Source organism: Symsagittifera roscoffensis, chromosome 5 (assembly GCF_963678635.1).
Source record: "Symsagittifera roscoffensis chromosome 5, txSymRosc1.1, whole genome shotgun sequence".
Lineage (NCBI taxonomy): Eukaryota > Metazoa > Xenacoelomorpha > Acoela > Convolutidae > Symsagittifera > Symsagittifera roscoffensis.
Window position 1 is genome coordinate 12,399,016 of NC_087066.1, and position 21,263 is coordinate 12,420,278.

At 35.2% G+C, this 21,263-nt stretch overlaps 1 protein-coding gene across 1 annotated transcript in view; it reads right to left on the bottom strand.

The window, feature by feature from the left end:
- Positions 1–1,845: 1,845 nt before the first annotated feature.
- LOC134846601 (uncharacterized) overlaps positions 1,846–21,263 on the bottom strand; it is a 26,332-nt gene continuing 6,914 nt past the window's right edge. The window contains exons 8-31 of the mRNA XM_063863986.1: positions 17,389–17,460; positions 15,842–17,179; positions 15,504–15,605; positions 15,310–15,384; positions 14,822–14,947; positions 14,375–14,461; positions 13,908–14,060; positions 13,473–13,622; positions 13,018–13,266; positions 12,636–12,716; positions 12,485–12,562; positions 12,312–12,395; positions 11,499–11,579; positions 9,512–9,529; positions 9,276–9,286; positions 9,104–9,194; positions 8,690–8,790; positions 8,317–8,439; positions 7,808–7,862; positions 7,662–7,732; positions 3,269–3,379; positions 2,789–2,883; positions 2,496–2,565; positions 1,846–2,222 (exon numbers count right to left, since the gene is read on the bottom strand). Coding sequence (XP_063720056.1) covers positions 1,989–2,222; positions 2,496–2,565; positions 2,789–2,883; positions 3,269–3,379; positions 7,662–7,732; positions 7,808–7,862; positions 8,317–8,439; positions 8,690–8,790; positions 9,104–9,194; positions 9,276–9,286; positions 9,512–9,529; positions 11,499–11,579; positions 12,312–12,395; positions 12,485–12,562; positions 12,636–12,716; positions 13,018–13,266; positions 13,473–13,622; positions 13,908–14,060; positions 14,375–14,461; positions 14,822–14,947; positions 15,310–15,384; positions 15,504–15,605; positions 15,842–17,179; positions 17,389–17,460 — 3,656 coding nt within the window. The 3' untranslated portion in view covers positions 1,846–1,988. The remainder of the gene's footprint in view (positions 2,223–2,495; positions 2,566–2,788; positions 2,884–3,268; positions 3,380–7,661; positions 7,733–7,807; positions 7,863–8,316; positions 8,440–8,689; positions 8,791–9,103; positions 9,195–9,275; positions 9,287–9,511; positions 9,530–11,498; positions 11,580–12,311; positions 12,396–12,484; positions 12,563–12,635; positions 12,717–13,017; positions 13,267–13,472; positions 13,623–13,907; positions 14,061–14,374; positions 14,462–14,821; positions 14,948–15,309; positions 15,385–15,503; positions 15,606–15,841; positions 17,180–17,388; positions 17,461–21,263) is intronic.

Here is a 21,263-nt window from a genome sequence, read left to right on the forward strand (position 1 = left end):
CTTCGCAGAAAAGGACTTCATTGAACTAGACCAATGACCACCTCAATGTTCAAGTATACGTACAGATCCGAGTAACCAGGCATCCCCTCCACGCACAATCTCCACGCCATTCCCAGACAAGGTCAAACACAAAAGAAGTTCTCTACATGAAACGAAAAAACCTGTCATAGCCAACCATTCTGAAATCAGATTTGAGTTTGTTGCGAAAACCCAGTCGTTGTCATGAGAAGACACAACGATTGAACCTGGAACTTCTCTAACAAGAGAACCCAGACGAAATATGATGTTCGCCAAATACCAACGTTCATCATCCATCCTTTGAATTACAGAAAGACTATTCTAAAAAACTCTGTAAAACCCGGATGGGTGGAACCTGATCTAAACTACATTTTATGATTGGATAAATTAGATATTTTACCACTGTAAAGTATTTAATATTAACCAATCATGATCCATCAAACTAACAACCCACTTATTTGTAAGTGCTGGAATTACTTGTAATTTCAGCACCATAGATATTTGAATTTAACTTAGAAATTAGTTGACTCTCCAAGAGAACTTCAGCAGCCGCAATAAACCAGTATACCCTAGATCTATTGAGCCTAGCAGAGACTAGTTAAACAACCTGAGACTAGATAGTATAAGAGTAAGATTAGGATCGGTATTAGAGTAAGAAGTTGCACGAATCTATCCGGCCGAAAATAAGATAGCGTGACGAGCAGACGGTGTACCCTATCCGAAATTACTCTATGAGTTAACCACCTCGGACATAACTCAACTCTGTGAGAAGGCTGAATAATCTGTTACATCAATATCAAACGACTCGACCGACCTGCGACTACTGAAACCTTCAATGTTGAAATTTTTAGAAGCAATGGACAAAGCAACAACTTAATGAGCTGCAAACAAGACAAAGAACTAAATGGAACAGATTATCTAGAAGGAAGAGGACTTTTTCTTCAATTTGGATAATATTTCGTCGCGTTAATGTTTCCCACACGACAAAATAGAGGAAATGCAAAGACAAGAAAACTGTAATTCGTTGAAGTAGGAAAATTGACGATGATTCTAAATCAAGAGAAATTCAGCCTTCTCCCAAATCATTGATTAGGGGATCAATGGGGACCGGCAACTTACAATTCATCATTTTCAACTAGCATTATTTTGAAAAAGCGAGTTATACGAATCAAGTTCTGCAGTGAACTGACCGATTACTTGTTTTTGGAGCCATTCGCTATTAAAATTCTACGCACAAAAGCTGCAAGATCAGTCTCTTCTTTTTCCCTTTTTTCATTTTTTTGCAGAAATAGTTTCGGATTCCATTGCTCGCCTATTGGTTAATATTTCAGTCGAACCACGCACGTCCAAAATTTTAAAAGTTTTTTCACGTTAAGGTCACTGTTATTAAAGCCCTTGCAGCCGCATCGAATGAAACCAGTTTGATTAATTGCATTTTTCAGAAAAATTCACCGAGTTGCTGCTCCGCACTTGTTTTTACTAAAGCCATGGATGAACTTCTCTTCAGCTCGATTTTGAATACCTCTAAACTGGTGATATCTTGTTTTAATATCTTTATCCGCGATTCGATTGCCAAAAAAAAATCAAATAAATTGTCGCGGTATCGAGTACAATTTGCCAGTTTTTCTTATTTTCCGACAAGTTTTGCCGAATTTGATGATACCCAACTCTTCTGCTATTTCTGCTATAAATGTCTGGTTCCTACAACTTTTAACATTTTCCAATCCGACTATACTAACAACAGCAAGAAATGCAGAAAAAAATGTAAAAGTATATATTTTTTTCAAACTATATCATTTTCCATGCTTTAAAATTTTTTTTCAAAAATATTGCAGTCCGCGCTTTTTGTGCCACCTACTTGTTTTTTTGGCAATGATATTTTTGATGAGAAATGTTTTTTTGATTGAAAATAATCTATTTGCAATGACAAACAACAATTAATAAAGTCTTCTTAGGCCAAATTATCATTACTAGTTAACTAGCACTTCTCTGTTGAATGGGTTTTCAATCACAGTGTCGTGTATGAGTATAAAGAGGGGACAGTATGTCATGAAGTCTAGTAGGTTGAGACAGTGAAGGTGGGCTAGCTTGTCGTACACTTTCTGCTCGTTATCCCCACTGATCCCCCCTGCCTTCAACTCTAGCATGAGACTGGAGATGGAGATGGCGTTAGAGTAGTCGTCCACGTTGGCCAGGAAAAATTGCTGCAATTGATCAAATGTGTCAATTTTTTTCTTTTTACCTCAATATTACTTTAAAGGACATAATAATACATGTATGTATGACTTCCTAATGGATACAATCTAGCGTCGATTTCTTTGGCTCTAAAAAAAAGTTTTCTAAAAGGGCAATTTTCATCAACTGCTAGGCTTTTTAGAAGATTACAGCATAATTTTCCCGTTTTGTGATTAGCTGGGTTTTTTGAATCAAACATCTGTTGATACAGATATGTGTTCATGCATATTTATTCTGCTGACCTTGAGTTTGAAGCAGCGACTACTGAGCATCTCGAGGTCCACATTCCGAATGAGACTCTTCATGAAGTCACTGAAAGGAAAGAATATTACTCAATTTAGTCAGCTGTCACCTCCTATGATTTGAAGGTCACTTGAAGCATAATGGGTAAGAAAGTGAATGAAAACTTCTTCGAACAACAGGAATGAGAAAAAAAATCAACAAAAAATTACTAAGACTCCTCAAAAATGTTCGAGAACAAATCTTATAAAAAGTTTCGCATATCAAAAGTATGTTAGTGTAAATAGATACTTACTCGACTGATTGTATCTTCTGGGCTAAAGAGGCAACAATGCAGAACAGCTGGAAGTCAGCCCCGAAGTGGGGCGAATAATCTGCCACCTCCAGAATCTACACAAGAAAATTAGCATCATTACGAAACAAAATATTGGAATTGAAATTAAGTCATACGCATTTTTATAGCATTTGAGTAACACAAAAAAAATTTATCACAAAAAACATGGAGATCTAAAGTTACAAATAGGGGCTGAAACTTCCTCAATTCATCGTAATTTGTGCAAGAATGTAGTAGAACTACACAGGTGATTATCAGAATAAAAACAATGGATTTGTCTGGTTTCTGCGCTTCGCAGAGGACCTATCGAAAGCTAGCCAGCCTGTCTACGGATAGTCCGTTTCTCTTTTTTCCCACCAATCGAGGTCGAATTATTTTGATCATCACAATCAAGTGGATTCTAGCTTCGAAAGTTAAATTCTGTAACGTTGGTGTACTGACCCTGAATATGTACTCTGCCTGTTTGTCAGTGATGTCAAACTGACCTCCCAACACCTTCAGCCCAGTCAAAATCTCCACCGGACTCATCCACCCATCTTTGTCCACGTCAGTCTGGTAAAAAAAAAGTAAAACATTACGAGGCTAAACTGTGCACTGGATAGGCGCACAATTTTGTGTCTGTATGTTCCTGAATTCCAAAAACTAATCTTTAAACATGTTCCAAAATGTAAGTGGATTCCACTTACAAAACTTCCGTGGATTCCGCGTACATATGAGTGTAACGTAAATTTTGTCGGCACATTTGTTGTCGTGGATTCCGCAACAAACGAAAATAGCTAGTTGTTTTGGATTCCGCAACTGTAATTGGATGGCGCAAAATGTAGGCGGAATCCGCAAATTAAACTGGATTCCGCAAACTGAAAGTGGATTCCGAATTTTGCTCAATAATAAAGTTGCGTATGAACAATTAAAAGCTACAGCTGGAATTCTTATCTCTAGCATTGCGGAATTTAAAAGCAAAGACTTAACTATTGTCAGCTGAAACCACGAACAAATCTTAAAACATTGGTTACCTAAATCGGTGGATAGCATCTTTAATATTTTGGAAAGACATCACCGGATAATATCAATATTTGGAGTCATTGAGTTGAGAGTGTATGGAAATACAACACAAAGCAGATCGCCAAATTAGGTCAGTATTTGGGGTTCCATCAATCCCAAATACTGTTCAGTATTTGGGATTGATGGAATCCCAAAACTGGAATAATATGGAACAAATATGAAAAAAATTCAATATTTGGAGTCATTAGATTGAGAGTGATTAGAAACCCAACGCATAGCAGATCGTCGAGTTAGTTCAGTATTTGGAATTCCATTAATCCCAAACACTGATATATTCTTGTAAATTTCTATTGTAGTAAATTTCTAATCCAGTCAAATCAAATCATGTAATTGAAAGATATATTTTAAAGGCTACTACATATGTACTTATATGCAAACGTAATCCTAAAACAAAATGCGGATTCCAAAAAAAATTTGCGGATTCTACTTACACTTTGCGAATTCCGCTTACAGTTGCGGATTCTGCAACAGCACAATTTAACTAGACACATGTCTTATTGTTTGTTTGTGGACGCCACAAACTGTTTTGGATTCCGCAAATACGGTTGCGGATTCCGCAAATTCGTCTATTTTTGGAGCGAGTTTGAGCGGAACAGTGTTTTGAGTATTTGTTAGGGGAATCTATAACAGCAAAGAAGATCAAAGAAAAGTAGCAATGATGTGGATTCCGCAACAAATCTGATTTTGACCTGTTGTGGAATCCGCATACAATGCACAGAATGTACAGTTTGGCCTCGTTATGTACATAAAAATTTTTTTCCAATTTTAAATTAATGTTTTTGTCTGTCGCTGGCTGTGAGATAAAAGGACCTAACGAAAACGTAAAAATTAGAAAAATTCAACAGTCACAGTAAAATAGGCAAATTGAGCAACGGTTTCAGTCAAAAAAAGACAAGAAAAAAATTCAAAAATGTTGTTACAGGAGCTAAACTAAATTTTCATGTCTTATTCTTCTAAAATCAGCCTGCTCGCTCGCTTTAACTTGCTCGAAAGTAGACGAAAAAATTTCTAACCGGTTTTTCTGGACACTGGAAAAATTATTTGGAATTTTGTAACGTTTTTCGAATCAGGACTGAAAAGGCTTTAATATGATGTGTCACTCAACCCAGTCCGATGATTATTTGTGGTACCTAATTTTGCGTATGATAAGGTTTAAAACTAATCTGCATTTGTTTGGCTTGTTTTCTGGGCTGGATAATGTTGCCTTAACCTAAAGCAACGTAAACGATTGGTACATTCATTTTAAACAAAGCTGGGGTGAGTGTTTTCGTAGTACCGACCCTAGTAATTTTCACATTAGTGCAAATGCGCCTTTTTTTGACCACAAAATCTGTTTTTGTCAAAACTATTACTCTCCAAAATGGTTCACAAAAATGAATTTGGTGGCTAATTGTTTCATCATTGTTTCACAAAAATAAGTATTAAGAAGGATAGCTGGTTGCTGTGTAAGTAGCACAGAATGTTCGACCATACACCTGAAAAAAATACATTACGAGGCTAAACTGTGCACTGGATAGGCGCACAATTTTGTGTCTGTATGTTCCTGAATTCCAAAAACTAATCTTTAAACATGTTCCAAAATGTAAGTGGATTCCACTTACAAAACTTCCGTGGATTCCGCGTACATATGAGTGTAACGTAAATTTTGTCGGCACATTTGTTGTCGTGGATTCCGCAAAAAAAGAAAATAGCTAGTTGTTTTGGATTCCGCGACTGTAATTGGATGGCGCAAAATGTAGGCGGAATCCGCAAATTAAACTGGATTCCGCAAACTGAAAGTGGATTCCGAATTTTGCTCAAAACTAAAGTTGCGTATGAACAATTAAAAGCTACAGCTGGAATTTTTATCTCTAGCAATGCGGAATTTAAAAGCAAAGACTTAACTATTGTCAGCTGAAACCACGAACAAATCTTAAAACATTGGTTACCTAAATCGGTGGATAGCATCTTTAATATTTTGGAAAGACATCACCGGATAATATCAATATTTGGAGTCATTGAGTTGAGAGTGTATGGAATTACAACACAAAGCAGATCGCCAAATTAGGTCAGTATTTGGGGTTCCATCAATCCCAAATACTGTTCAGTATTTGGGATTGATGGAATCCCAAAACTGGAATAATATGGAACAAATATGAAAAAAAATTCAATATTTGGAATCTTAGATTGAGAGTGATTAGAAACCCAACGCATAGCAGATCGTCGAGTTAGTTCAGTATTTGGAATTCCATTAATCCCAAACACTGATATATTCTTGTAAATTTCTATTGTAGTAAATTTTTAATCCAATCAAATCAAATCATGTAATTAAAAGATATAATTTTAAAGTCTACTACATATGTACATATATGCAAACGTAATCTTCAAACAAAATACGGATTTCAAAAAAAATTTGCGGATTCTACTTACAATTTGCGGATTCCGCTTACAGTTGCGGATTCTGCAACAGCACAATTTAACTAGACACATGTCTTATTGTTTGTTTGTGGACGCCACAAACTGTTTTGGATTCCGCAAATACGGTTGCGGATTCGGCAAATTCGTCTATTTTTGGAGCGATTTTGAGCGGAACAGTGTTTTAAGTATTTGTTAGGGGAATCTATAACAGCAAAGAAGATCAAAGAAAAGTAGCAATGATGTGGATTCTGCGACAAATCTGACTTTGGCCTGTTGTGGAATCCGCATACAATGCACAGAATGCACAGTTTGGCCTCGTAATGTACATAAAAAAGTTTTTCCAATTTTAAATTAATGTTTTTGTCTGTCGCTGTGAGATAAAAGGATCTAACGAAAACGTAAAAATTAGGAAAATTCAACAGTCACAGTAAAATAGGCAAATTGAGCAAAAAAAGACAAGAAAAAAATTCAAAAATTTTTTTACAAGAGCTAACTAAATTTTCATGTCTTATTCTTCTAAAATCAGCCTGCTCGCTCGCTTTAACTCGCTCGAAAGTAGACGAAAAAATTTCTAACCGGTCTTTCTGGACACTGGAAAAATTATTTGGAATTTTGTAATATTGTTCGAATCAGGACTGAAAAAGCTTTAATATGATGTGTCACTCAACCCAGTCCGATGATTATTTGTGGTACCTGATTTTGCGTATGATAAGGTTTAAAACTAATATGCATTTGTTTGGGTTGATTTCTGGGCTGGATAATGTTGCCTTAACCTAAAGCAACGTGAACGATAGGTACATTCTTTTTAAACAAAGCTGGGGTGAGGGTTTTCTTACTACCGACCCTGGTAATTTTAGTGCAAATGCGTCATTTTTTGACCAAAAAAATCTGTTTTTGGTCAAAACCATTACTCTCCAAAATGGTTCACAAAAATGAGTTCGGTAGCTAATTATTTCATCAATTCAGTGATGGCGCTGGCATATGGTTAAAATTTTGCTGAGTTTTTCAGATCTACCCCTTTCAAAAACCTTAGATCGGCTCCTGCTTTGAAAAGTATCCAAAAATTTTAGAGTTCCTCAATCTGTCAGTCGCGTTTGCAAAAATTTTGATGAAACCTCAAATTTACCGTTGTTAAACGTAATTGATCCATAAATATTGGTGTATATTTATATAAAAGCAGCAAAATTTTAGATTTTGACAGCCAAAAGTATCAATTTTTCTCTGCTGCAGTTTAAAAAAGTGCCAAAAGGATTCCATTAGGAAAAAAAAATACAGGAGGGGGAGGGGGACGGGAGTGGGAGGGGGAGGGGGTTGTGAGATGTGATCTTTCTGGCCTATCAACATATGGAACAGAGAATTTTTGTATCTGACTTACTTGTTGGAATACAGTTTTGAACTGTTCGTACTTTTCCTTGTTGAAGATACAGTACTTCGACAGGAAGTCAACTGAAAAAAAAAAATGTGAAGATTAAAAAAAAAGCAAGTCAAAATTATGATCTAGCCATGATAAATGTAATTTACAGTCGTCGAATTCAACAGGAGGCGGCGTAAGTGGTTTCGGCAGCTTCGGCGGCTTCTGAAACATAATACGTCGTGCGAGTTTTTTTTAATTAGATGTTTCATCCTTACTATGTATTTGTACTCAAACAGCAGGTCACGACCACATTTTTGCCGAAAACTTTGTACAGATTGAGTACAGATAGAGTAGATAAGGTATATTGAATCATAATTAAACTTTACGAGTTCAAAACATATAACATTATGTAGTTCAATTTAATTTCTTCTTTGCTCCCAAAATTTAACTTCTGTAGAAAAAAAAACACCCAACGAATCCATTTTGAAAAATTACCAATGGTCTCATTATTTTTGTTTTAATATCACAAACACGATCATCGCAGAACCTGCCGATCATATCAGATAAGTTTGTGGACCTTATTTTGTGTGAACAAGCTTGTGCTCTGAGTTTGACCTCTGAATATTGAAAATTACACTTTTTCTCGTGTGAGTGAGGAGTTATGTACGTGTTATACCTTTCCCTTGTGCATGTTGTTGTACATGAGCATCGCTTTCTTCCTACTCTCCCTCATTTTGGAGGGATCCACCCTCTTGCTCAGTCCAGGCAACTCCTCCTCTTCCGACTCCTCCGACTCCACCTACGAGAAGGTAAAAGTGACTCAAATTTGTGGACTGTTCTTTTATGTCGAGAAACAGCTAGAGTTGGTTCAAAAATATTACACACACTTTGACTATTTTAAAATCATGACAGCACGCTGAAACTGATACCAATTTGTTTGAAACATGATTTGGTTAAAGATGTATCGCACAATAATTTCTTGCGAAAAGTAGAAATCTTTTTCAATCAAACTTTTTAATCTGATGTAAACTACATGATTGATATCATACCTCTTCCTCTGGCTCTTCAATCACTGGAAGAGGGGGAGGTGTTAGTGTCTTCACTGGAGGGGGAGTGGGAGGAGGGGTGGGTTCCTTCACTGGCTCGGGCTCTGAAAAGTTATTCACAATGTGGATATAGATTCAATTGTGTTTTCTATTTGAAATTCAAAGAAAAACTTCAATTTTACTCGAAAACTCTAATGAAAGCAAGCAATGAACATCAAAATAAGGTCAAAATAAGAATTGATTCATGATCTATGCAATTTTTGCCCAAAGTATGGCAGCATAAAATCAACTTTCAAGAAAAATTGTTTAAGAGTGTAAGAACTACAATCTTGGAACTTAATTCAAATGAGCCAAAAAATGATTAATTTTTCGAATTAACTTTCACAATTGTATGAGGCAAATGGTTGTCAGTTTTACCTGGCGTGGGTTCCCTAGGTGGGGGTTCTGGTTCAGCTTTTTCCACTTTCTTCTCTGGTTTTGCAACCTCCTTCTTCGTTCTTTTCTTCCTCTGAAAGTTCAACCGTCAAATAAATAGCAAGAAATCGAAACAAAAATTGATTTAAATTCAATAATTGAAACTGATATTTACCTCAGCTCTCGCTAAAAACAAAGAAAAAAATAGTTTGGTAGCATAAAATTTTGAATCAAATTTATCATCTTCAATAGATGCAGATACAATGAAATCAAAAAGCAGTAGAAAAGCATTTTTGAAAATGTTCCAAGAAAAAAATTGCATTCAATAGAGCGCAAAAGAGAAAGAATTTAACGAATTTAAAGCAACTGTTCAAAATAAGAATCATTTGCTAAGACTATACATTACTATACCTCTCATTCTAGCTGCTTCTAAAATAGTTCCTTTTATTAGTGCAAACAGTTTCATTAACAGTTTTATTAAAAACAGTTAAGTTGTAAATGAGACCTCTGGGTTCTAGAAATTTTCAGGGTTTTCTATGAACAAACGATTTCAAAAAAAAGAATGATTGGATATGAGAGCTGATGAATGGCAAAACTAAAAGCAAAACTATCAAGACAACTGTTTGAAGGAAACAGAAATATAAATGCAAAGTTTTCACCTCGATGTTTTGGGTTCTTTGAGTCTGTGATTAAAACTAATTGAAAAAGATGTGATTACAATCAACGCATCAAGCTACCATTTTTCAAGAAAAAAGCAGAAGAAAACTGAAAATATTACATTAAATTTTCCATACGCAAAATTAACAAACGACAGGATGAAGGTCATTTTTTAACAAACGCTCAACTTGATTCTCTTGCGATTCATACTTTAGTTTAGCTGCTAATTGTCTCAATGAGTACATTCAATCGCCCTATACTGGAGAATGAGTTTTTTTTTTCATTTTTCTACAGTTTATTTTATCAATTTTCAGTTTTTTCACTTCATCCTCCTGCTGAAGATGAATGCGAATTCATGATGAACGTTTTCTATGAAAAAAGTATCAGATATTAAATGAAGTTTTATAAAAAAGAGAATAGTTTAGAAGCAAACTTTTCAGAGTTTTATTTTTCATCTACCCATTTTGAAAAAAGCCGATCACTATCTGATTGTACAGGTTATTTCAATTTTTGAAGTTTTTTGGATATCTAGAGCAAAACGTCTGATTCTGATTATGTATAAAACAAACAAGAACAGCAAATTCTTATTACAATCATTGTCCAATGTTATGCAATATTACACTCAAGTTCAGATTGTAGTAACTAAAACGCTCATTTTCAACCTTGGACAACCTTTACTTTCAAATTACGAAAAAAATTTACACCGAAAAAAAAACGAAATGATCGGAGCTTCTCTCTGTGAAACAATCAATATTTATATTTAAGTACTTATCAATTTTATTTTGAGAATTTTCGTTTTTTTATGATCATTTGCTGCGGTTCAATTTTGTCTTAAACGGTTAGGAAAAATGAGTACTTTAGAGCGTTAATCAACAAACTATTAGAACTAGTACTTGACTGAAAGCTTAAAACAGTTCAAGTCATTGTTTATCAAAAAACTCTAAGTAGACAAAAAATTGTTCTGAAAACTCTCTGACTAACCACTGTAAACATATTATAAAAATTTTGGAATCACAATCATCTTTCTGGTTTTTTCCCGTTAGAGATCAGTGCAAATGACAGTCAGCTAATGAGCCTAGAATGTTGATAATACAAAAGATATTTGAAACAATTTTGCATAGTTTTACTTCTCATTACCCCGGGAGCCCTTAGTTTGTCACATATTGAAAGGGAAATCCTTAAACGCAAAAGCTTGCGGTACAAAACTCTCCTCGAGTGACTCCTGCTCTTAGTCGCGCTTCTTGACTTTTATTGAGACTTAAATCCATTTCTTCGGCAAAAAAAATGATTTTTTTCTTGTAAAAATCCATTTAATGCATTCCAAATCGATTTACTTATCTAAATGGCTATGGTAAATTGATTTCTATACAGTTTTTTATCTGCATAACAATCGATTTACATCGATTTCAATCTCAAGTTTGTCAGTGCGGGTAGTCAACAACTATCTCATTTAATCAGCAAACTCTTAGAATTCTAACTGCATTATTGAGTGAAAGCTTAAAACAAATCGAGTTAATTTTTCTAAAGAATTCTATCTAGACAAAAAAAGAATTGGTCTGAAAACTTTCTTACTGTACGCAGAAAAAATGTCAGATAATATTTGGAACAACAATCGTTTTTCTGATGATTTTTTTTTTCAATTAGAGTTCAGCTCAATCGACAGCCGAGTTGGCAGTATCAGTTAATCAAGAAACTATCAGAATTACTACAACAAGGGTTATGGCAATGGCTAACAACGTACGGTGGACTTTCTCGTGGTGAGTATTGAGCTCTTCTTTCGTGAAAAATTTCTGCTCGCATTTGTTGCAAGCAAATTTGGGCGCTAAATGTGAAACGGTGAAATTATTCAAACTAAAAATAATGTGCGGTTAAATTTTTCCATTACATCTAAATGTGCTTTGACATAATGTTATGATGTTTCGAGCTCAAAAAAATTGTCTTTTTGAGCTTGAACAAGTAGCGTTCAACCAATCATTAACTATTAAGTCATGAAGTTTTTGTAGTTACATAGCTGTTTTGTCAAAGTATCAGCCAGCATCTGGTAACACGATTTACCTCCATAGCACATGAACTATAGCATCTGGCCCACTTTTTCGAGCGAAATTGAATTCTACATGGGTCAAATTACGGGCTTTCATCAAAAATTTCGACATAAAAAGTATGAACTAGCTCGGTGGCCAAAATAAAATGTGATCAAACTAATGTTTTCAGTCGCTTGAACAAACCAAATACTCACTATTTTTTCCTTCACCATCCCCCATCGAATCCGAGTCAAAATTACTCGTGTCTGGCAAAATAACCAACCCGAACATCATGAAAGGGAGTGGATAATTGATGCTTTCAGGGCGAAACTATGTATAATTGATGTTTTAGGGTATGGAGCTACATTAATGAAAGCCAACTAAAAGGATTAAATCGATGAAGAAAATTAACTATATCATGGCGCATTTACTATTTTGTCTAAACATTTGCAAGTTCTTTTTTGTTCCGGTTCAAACAGCCCAGTTCGCCTAAAAATTATTAAATTTCATGGTCGGTTGAATGAAGTTCATACCGTGAGTGTCTTCGAAATGTTTGTCAGCTTCTTCATCAGTGAAAAACTTCTCACTGCAATCCTCGCTCTTGCATTTGATCAGAGCTAAAAAAAATAATTTAGATGAAGTTTGGTTATTTAGAATTTTCAATTACTTCTAATGATGCTCATTTGGAGCAACAAATTGTATTTACGATGTGATTTGAGATGCTCGTCTAGCTCTTCTTGAGTCATGAATTTCTTCTCGCATTCAGAACAGCCAAATTTGGGGGCTAAATTTCATTCAAAAATTAAACATTTTCTTCAGTTAATCCGAATTACTAATCGATGGTTGCGATGTTTTACCATGTTCGCTCTCTCTGTGTTCCATTAACTCTTCGCGTGTCTTGAAAGAGGCCTTGCAAGTCGGACAGACAAACTTCGGAGCTGAAAAATAAAAGATTTTTCTTGAAAAAAAAACAATTATCAGCAGCATACTGAAGTGAACAATCAAAAAATCTCGAGAGTACTCAAATTCATTCAACTGTCAAATGATGAGATTCACTCCAAAATCAAAATGATCACGTCGATTCGGAAGACAAGTATAAAAACAAAATGAAAAACAACCCTCTTTTCAAAACCCTACTTAGGGTAAACCGCATCAATAACACAACGTGCAACACTTCTTTTTCCAAACCGCTTTGTTTTAAAACTCGCAACCACAAAAAACTAACACTCTCGAACTTGCCTCGGCCCTTTTTCTTGAAACCATTTTTGTTTTTACTTTCTCTATCTCCATCATTTGCCCTTTCATTCCCTTCAGAAAGATCCTCGGCGCCACTGGTCTGTGATTCGCTACCCATCTCAGACGGGTTCTGTTTATTTTTAGAAGAATTTTTCTTCTGTTTTGATCTCAGTTTTTTAGTTGGTTTTCTGAGCTTTTCCGAGAAGTGAACAGTCTTTGCAGTGAACTGCAGACCGTTAAAGGCTTTAGCAGCTGGTCAAAAATATGTCGATTTTTCTTATGTAAAAAAAGTATAAATCTGGATACAATTGTACTGAGTTATCAGACTATTTCCAATGCTCCGAAAACATTCTTCTAGACCCTTAAGCTAGAAAATTATCTTGAAACTTTTTTTTTGTTTGTTTTTTGTTTTACTATATAAAAATTGAACAGCAAACAGTCACAACTATCGCCCTTACCATGAACAGTTTCTAGATGCTGGTCCAGATCGTCCTGGGTCTTGAACTTGAAGGAGCACTTGGGACACTTGAGGCCATGTGCATCTAAGAAGTGCTCATCCAGCTCCTTCTGACTCAAATACCATTTGTCACAACTGTCACAGCAGAAACCTAGTAAAAAAAAAACACAGTTTGAAACAATTGGACAAAACTTTTTGCAAATTCTCTGAAACAGTTTCTGTAATTTGTAGTCAAGTCAAGTATATGTCGTTATTGGCATATATACAAACAAAGACACGAGGACAGCTTCGTTGTTTAGAATAGGAACCACAAAAACAAAACGACGAGACATGCAAAAAGATAGAAAAAAAATCACTAGGACTCAATGTGTTTTAAAGCCGATCACTTTTAAGATTCATGCTAGCCTATTTTTTCTTAATTGTTAATAAAACTAACCATGAGCACTTTTAACATGTTCATTCAACTCTTTTTCGTCCAGGAATCTGTCGGCGCAGTGTGAACAACTCACGCCATGCTTGTCCAGTTTATGTGCACGCAACTCACTCGCAGACCCGAACACCTCACGACACTTGTCACAGCCGAACAGTTCTGACAAATTAGAAACACTCCAAGTCACACGTGAACACATGAATGTTTCATTCATAAATTGAAAGATGGTTTCAGTCAAGCTATGAGCAAGAAAAGTTCTTGAAACATTTTGCTCATATACTTGTAGAAAAAAAAATGCTGTAACTTTTAGTTGAAAAAGAAATTCTGTGATGTCATTTTTTGATATCAGGGGTGAATAATTTAATTTCTATATCTTTCTTCCACTTTCTACAAAATTGCAGTTATGCTGTTTGAACTGCAGATTTTTAAACAATGAGAATAATGAAGGGTGAGTGTGACATAGTGGTCCATACCATGAGTGTGGAAATGGGTCAAACTCTCTTCTTGAGTGGTGAACTTCTTCTGACACACTCCACAGCCGAACAGGATCAGATTGGCCACTATCACACAAACAAACCACACATGCACTCATACTTTATAAACACACGACATATGCAAGCATAAACAAAAGCAAACAGAAGGTCAATTGAAAAAACAGAACCGACGTTTAAATCATGTCAAGCACAAGAATCGGCGGATGGCTAAATTGGACTTATGATTATATCCAGACTCGCAAGTTACAGATTTATTTGGGCAATTTGGGTCTACTTTAAAACCTGTGCGTGCTTTATGGTCACTTGGTTCTCCAATTAATAGTATTAGAAATTATCTCAAATTTACAGCTTTTGTAAAATGTTATATTATATTATTTTTATATTGTTACAGTGTAAAATATTTTCACAATCGAAGTTATGACTCACGGTAGTCGTGTGCCTTTCCGAATCCATGGGTATCGAGCGAGTCCATGTCCAACTGGCTGTCTTCGTACATTGACACGCCCACTTGCTCCTCACTGGGTCTCACGTCCTTGTCCTCGAAAGTTCCGACTGGAAAACAAAGCATAATTAAGTATTGTTATATAAACTCATGTCAGTGACAACTTTTTGAACTCATGAGCATTTTCGGGTTGAACGACATTTTTACTGATGGCTTTTTTCTACTGTGAGACAATTAGCAATTTTTGCGAAATCGTTTTTTTTAGGAATAATGCGGCTTTTCAAAAATGTCTTCGATTAATTTTACTATCCATGAATATTGGTTGTGTCGTCGAACTGCAGAGCAACTATAATTATGCATGTGTCGGATTCAACTCCGCGCGTGATAAAGATGCAAGGCTTTGGAAATGTTTTGCTCATGTCGGAGATAATAACCAAAATCTACAAAAACAATTCAATTAAATTTCACTTACAATGACTCGATACTTTGTGTCGTTCCAAAGCGTTTGCACTTGCAAAAACACTCCCGCATTCTTTGCATTTGAAGGCTGAAAAAAAACTGTAAGATTCTTAATCTGTTATTTTTTTCCGTACATATTTAGTCATTGAATAATTACAACAACGATTTACATAATTATAAATTACAAATTAAATAATGTGGACTAACAGTGGTAATGTGTCTGGTGATCGTCGTATTCTTTTTTAGTGTCGAAAGTATCTTTGCAGTGCTGACACTTCCAAACATGTGGCATCACGAGGTCACCGACAGCTACACACACAAAAACACGAGAATAAATAAAGAACTGATTTCGAACTGATATTCAGTCGGTTGGAAACGGGTTATAAAAATAGTACTAACAGCGAAACTCTTTGTCTATTCAAGTCAGCTTAATTGTCAGTATAAAGAAAGTAAAGAAAATGAGTTCGTTCATCATCGCTCGCATTTTGTTACTGAAAAACTAAAAGTCTCCCCTTAGTTTTTTGTCGAAAAAGAAAGTTACATACTATCTGTATTCGTTGAAGAACTTCCAATAGCAGAATCGCCACTAATCCTACCATCTTCACATTCGGGAATGACGAGCACTTCTCTCAAATTTTTTGTTGAACTTGTCAGCAAGGATTTTTGGTTTTTCCTCGGGCCTTTTTTAACCAAGTTATTGTACATAAATTGGCTCGAAGGGTCGTCTCTATTTTGCTTTAATCTGATTGGTTCACAACTGCGTGAAGATCGCTCCCATTGATTGAAAAAATCAGATGCCAGTGGCATGTCCATCTTTGGAAAGTTCTCCGAAAAAGGACGATCCAGAGGACGATTTTCAGTAGACATTCTTCGTACATTCAAATGTTCTCTCATATTCGTATTTGCGAACATAGGCAAATTTTGACTATCGCTTTCTAAATTGAACAATTCAGGGATCTTTTTTGGATTATAAGTTAGATTCTGATCGGTTGTGAGCTCGTCACACATTTGAAGTTCATTTTGCGAGTTCAAAAGTAAACGTGAACCGTCTGGCTTCTCGACTTTGATGTTTTTGTTCTTGGCAAGTTCGCCAAAACCCTCGTCGTGCTCGACCGAATCAATATCTTCTTGACTGCTCCTGCTATATCTCTGATCAATCAGGAAAAGTATCTCCTCTTCTGTAAGATAACTCGAAATATGAGGCATCAAATCTTCAGGTGTTGATTTATGTTTTTCCAGCTCTTTCTCCAAAATTCTCCTGCTTTCAGGTGCAATCTTGTCCAAGTTTAAAGTTCCAGATTGAAACTTCTTGGTTATGTTGGCATTATTCAATGTTTCAGCTCGAGTAGTTGATCGAGTTAAAGCTTGTTTGATTACAAAAACATCTGTGCTTTCAGTTACAATCTGATTCAAGCTACGGACGTTGTGGTTCCTCGAGATCGATAGTTCCTCATTTGGCGTCAAAAATTGAAGCGTCGATCCTCGGAACAGATGAGGTGGCACTTTTAAGGTAGCCGTGGCTGTTTCTTCGGAAATTCCCGAGTCGTCCTGTGAAACCTTCGGTTCTCGTGTCATTCGGCTTCTCGCTAGTTGAAATGTCGGATCCAGAGTTAGAATATTGTTCGGCTGGCCATCAATTGTGTAGTCGGTTATTACGTAATCTTGGTCAAAAGAATTTTCCATTGCTTTTACATTAGGTGTTGTATACAATTTTTGTTCAGTCGCAGCACGACTTAACTCGGTTATTTGATTTCGCTGGTCGTCTGTTAAAATCTCTGCGCTTAGTTTCCGTTCTTGTCCGGGTGTTGCCGAGTATATGAAAGCGAGACGGTCCTCGGCTGATTGGAAAACAGGTGTTCTAGCAGCAGCCGTGCAAGTGTGCCCTGTTAGTTAAGAAAAACAATCGTGGTTAGTAAGAGAACAAACATAAAACAAACAAGATAAGTTTTAAGGTATTATGTCAAAAACCGTTATAGGACAAAGTAAAAGTGAAAAAAAAACAATTGGTTAATGAGATACAGATAAGTAAAAGAAAACAAGCCCTTGGTTATTGTTTTTCTTATTATTTGAAGTTTAGTTTTTGATGATTCACCTTCTCCTGTTTCTTCGAAAAGAGGCGGGAACTCGACAAATTCAGCCGAGCGTCGGTAAAAGTTGACCGCTTCTATAAATAAAAAAATAATAATAAATTCAAAAACAAAGCGCGCTTTTTTAACGAAAAGAAGAAGAACTGCTATTAAAAGGTCGAAAGCGTTTTTCGATGGAATTCACCATGGAGTAAATGATCAAGATCAAGTAGCCTTTGTCTCATTTTATGGTCAGATTTTGACAACCGTTTTTGATTTATTGCTTTTTCAGTTTACTTGAATTCGTGTTGGTAATTTTAAGCTGGGTGGAGCCTAAAAAACGACTTTCTTTGTTCAGCTATTGTAAAATCGGATTGATGCTGTCTGATGGTTTCTATCACTCTGAAACAGGTATCCACTGAATGTTATGAGAAACATAACTGATATTAATTGGATTTTTACAATACATTGTCAAATGAAAAATTTGATCAAAAAACTATATTGAAAAGATTTGGAAGTTGTGCAAATTGAAGCTCATAGTTTGGATAAGTTCCAGTTTTTATAGGCTGGGTACTTAAACTAGTCAAATATAATTGAATCCCCCACAACCCCCTCACCCCCACACCCTAAGGGTACTTAGAGAGAATTTAAAAAATACTCTCAGCTATCTCATACAGGATTAATTCAACGATTAAGCACAGACAAACTTAGTACCTTTGTGATGAGTTCCCCCATTTTGTAATACAGTCTGTCTGAATCAATGACGAAACTGATTAGATAAAATAAAAAACGCCATAAAGCAGGCAAGGCAATAAAAAGAGCAAGATATCCCTTTTGTCTCATATATTAAAAGACAAAAACCGGTTTCAGTCAGCTAAATTTGTTCAAAATAAAACTGAGATGGAATCAGCCAGATCTAATCCATCATATGCACCAATGAAACGTTATTAAAAAATTATGGACACTCGGTTTAATGTACCGAAAGAGCTTATTTCAATGGGCAAAAAAAATTTGGGCGAAAATATTCAAGTTATACAGTTAAACACTTTTCTAGTCTCAAAAAGTATATATATATATATATATATATATATATATATATATATATATATATATATATATCCTCAAAAAATATTAAGTATATATATTTATCAGTTGGATAACACTGGTCAATTGCCAGCGTAAAAGTTTTTATTTTCTAAAAAACCCATTCATATTTAAACATATTTTGGTATATCAAATCTCACACAATATAAAACAAAACTGATAAAGCTAATCCTTTCAGAATTTATTCAGATTATTTTTGTTGTGACCATTGGAAATTGGGAGGAACTTTGTATTGGTTTGTTTTATATTATTTTTTTGTTTTCCACGCAAAATCATGCAGCAAAAAATCATCGGAATGGGTCGAGTGATATATCTCATTAATTCCATTTCTTTGTCGATTCGAATAACATCAACAACTTTCATAACGTTGTCCCAGTGTTGAGGAAAATTGTTTTAAAATTTTTGATTTTTAGTCAAACTTCGAGTGAGTGAAATATGATAATTAGTAATTGGGGTTAGAAAAACTTAAATTACTGAAAGAATAATCTTTTTGAAGCTTCATTTAGCGCATCGGTTCATTTAGCGCAAAAAAAATTACCTAAAACGTTTAGCGCGAAAAATGTTCAAATATTTTGTGAGACACTTGTAGTCATTTATGCCTAAATCATTTAATTTTTTTTCATTCGTTTGCATAGTTTGATCAGCACAAGAAAAATTTGTTTATTTGAAAAAAATCTCTGATATTGTGGTCGGGACAATTTCTGCTACTTGCACGACAACAGGCTATCCTTGTTAGAGTCTATAAACTAATGAACTCTCAAAACAAAAACTGTTCAAAACACTGCCTATCCTGCTTTATGAAAAAAATGTGATGTTTCAAAGGGCTAGTAATGTAAGAGTTACACAAAAAAGCTTGCTTCAATTCAATTTAGGTGGTTTTTTTGGTCCACAGTCATTGTCGCTCTGGCGTTAATAGCATAAAGCATATCGGGCCTCATTTATCTCAAAACATTGCAGTTTTCTAGTTCCGTTAACTTTACAAAACTTTACTCCTGTATAAAAAAAAATTAAAACTGTACATGCAGAAATCATTATCTTTAAAATATAATATCACCTGTTTTTCAAAAATGTATAGTTTGTAAAACCAAAATTTGTCTGAAGAAAAACAAAATTGAGCACTTTTGTTCCGTTACTTTGTAAAATTTGGAGCACACCAATGTACGCATTCCCCTAAGCTATTAGTTTCTCTACGCAAATCTGCAATAAATTGAATTGGGGTTTTTCGCCGTTTGTGTGTTAATCACAATGGGCAATAGTACTTCGATTTATTCTTTCAAAAAATTCTTTTCAATTTTCGACATTATGCCTACAAAGCGCCAGCTATTTTTTGACCTCTCAAAGTAGGGCGGAACTTAGTCTTTGGGTGTATTTTATTATTTTAATCTTTTTTATTGTTTTTCCACGCAAAATCAGGCACTACAAAATATTAGCAGATTGGATCAAGTAATTTTTTATTTGTTGCTTTTATAATCGTGTGTTCATCAGCATACAAATTTGTGTTTAAAACAATCTCTGGATTTCGAGAAACAAGGTTTAAAGTTTTCCTTTTCAAGGTAATTTTGACCCATTCTAGCTATTTCTGGCTATTTAAAGTGTTAATGGTAGCATAAAAAGTTAATTTTCCAATCTATGCAAAACACAAACTCTTTTAATAACGTGGTCGTAACTGCCTGTGCTTTGTTATTTGCACAGCAACGGTCTGCTCGTGTCGATTACTCGTACTTTTCATTCATCAAAAAGATTTAAAGAAAAACACGCCTTGGACAGGTATAAATTTATGAAGCTTCATTAGCCCTTCCTCGGCCAAAAAAAATATATCAAAAAGTTCTGGAGGCAAATTTTATTTTGGTTTTCTATTAGTATTGCAAGTGTTTATGAGCAAAAAACTAAACAATTAAAAAAAATCTAAAGATCTTTTAATAACGTGGTCGTAACTGCCTGTGCTTTGCCATTTGCACAGCAACGGTCTGTTCTTGTCAATTACTCGTAATTTTTTTTTCACCAAAAAGATTTGAAGAAAAAGACGCCTTGGACAGGTATAAATTCTAGATATATTTTTTTTGAAAGTCAAAACAAAAATTCAATTTATAAAAATTTTTTGACCATCGATCAAGTAAGAAAAAAAGAAAATGCAGCGCACATTAATTGAGGTGAGATTTGATATTTCCTCGGTGGATGAGGGTGCATATTTACCAAAAATGTTCCAAACGTTGTGATCATTTTTTAGGTTTGCCAAAACACTATACAGACCCTATTTGAGTCTTTTGCACAAAAAATTAAGAATTCTTATTTAAAAATTTTATTTTAATGAAGAATCACTAGGCAAAAAAGATAGGCAGGCGTGGATCTAGAAATTTCTCGAGGGGGGGGGGGCGAATTTAAAAAAAAATGAAAACTTTGTCGACCTTTTTTTCAGGTCGACCAAATTGATTTTTTGAGCTCTCCCAAACCAGTATAAAGACCCTTGATTGACCAAATTTTCTGCGCCGCAAGCAAATCTTTGAAAAAAACCAAAAAAAGGCGTTTTTGGGCACTTTTTAGAAAGTTTCGACCAAAAATTCGCGTATTTTCGGCGCGCGCTCCCCCCTCAAAATTAGCATAGATTGGCGCCTTTAGAAATTTTTAAGGTCAGTCAGCCAAAAATTGATATCTCAAAATAGTGCAAATGGGGACTTTTTGGGTCAGCAAGGGGTCTCCCCCCCCCCCTCCTTCCCTAAATCCGCTACTGCCAAAAGGGTTCCTCTGGTTGGTGATGGTGTTTTTCTGAGGAGTCACAATTTGCCCTGCGCAAATTTGC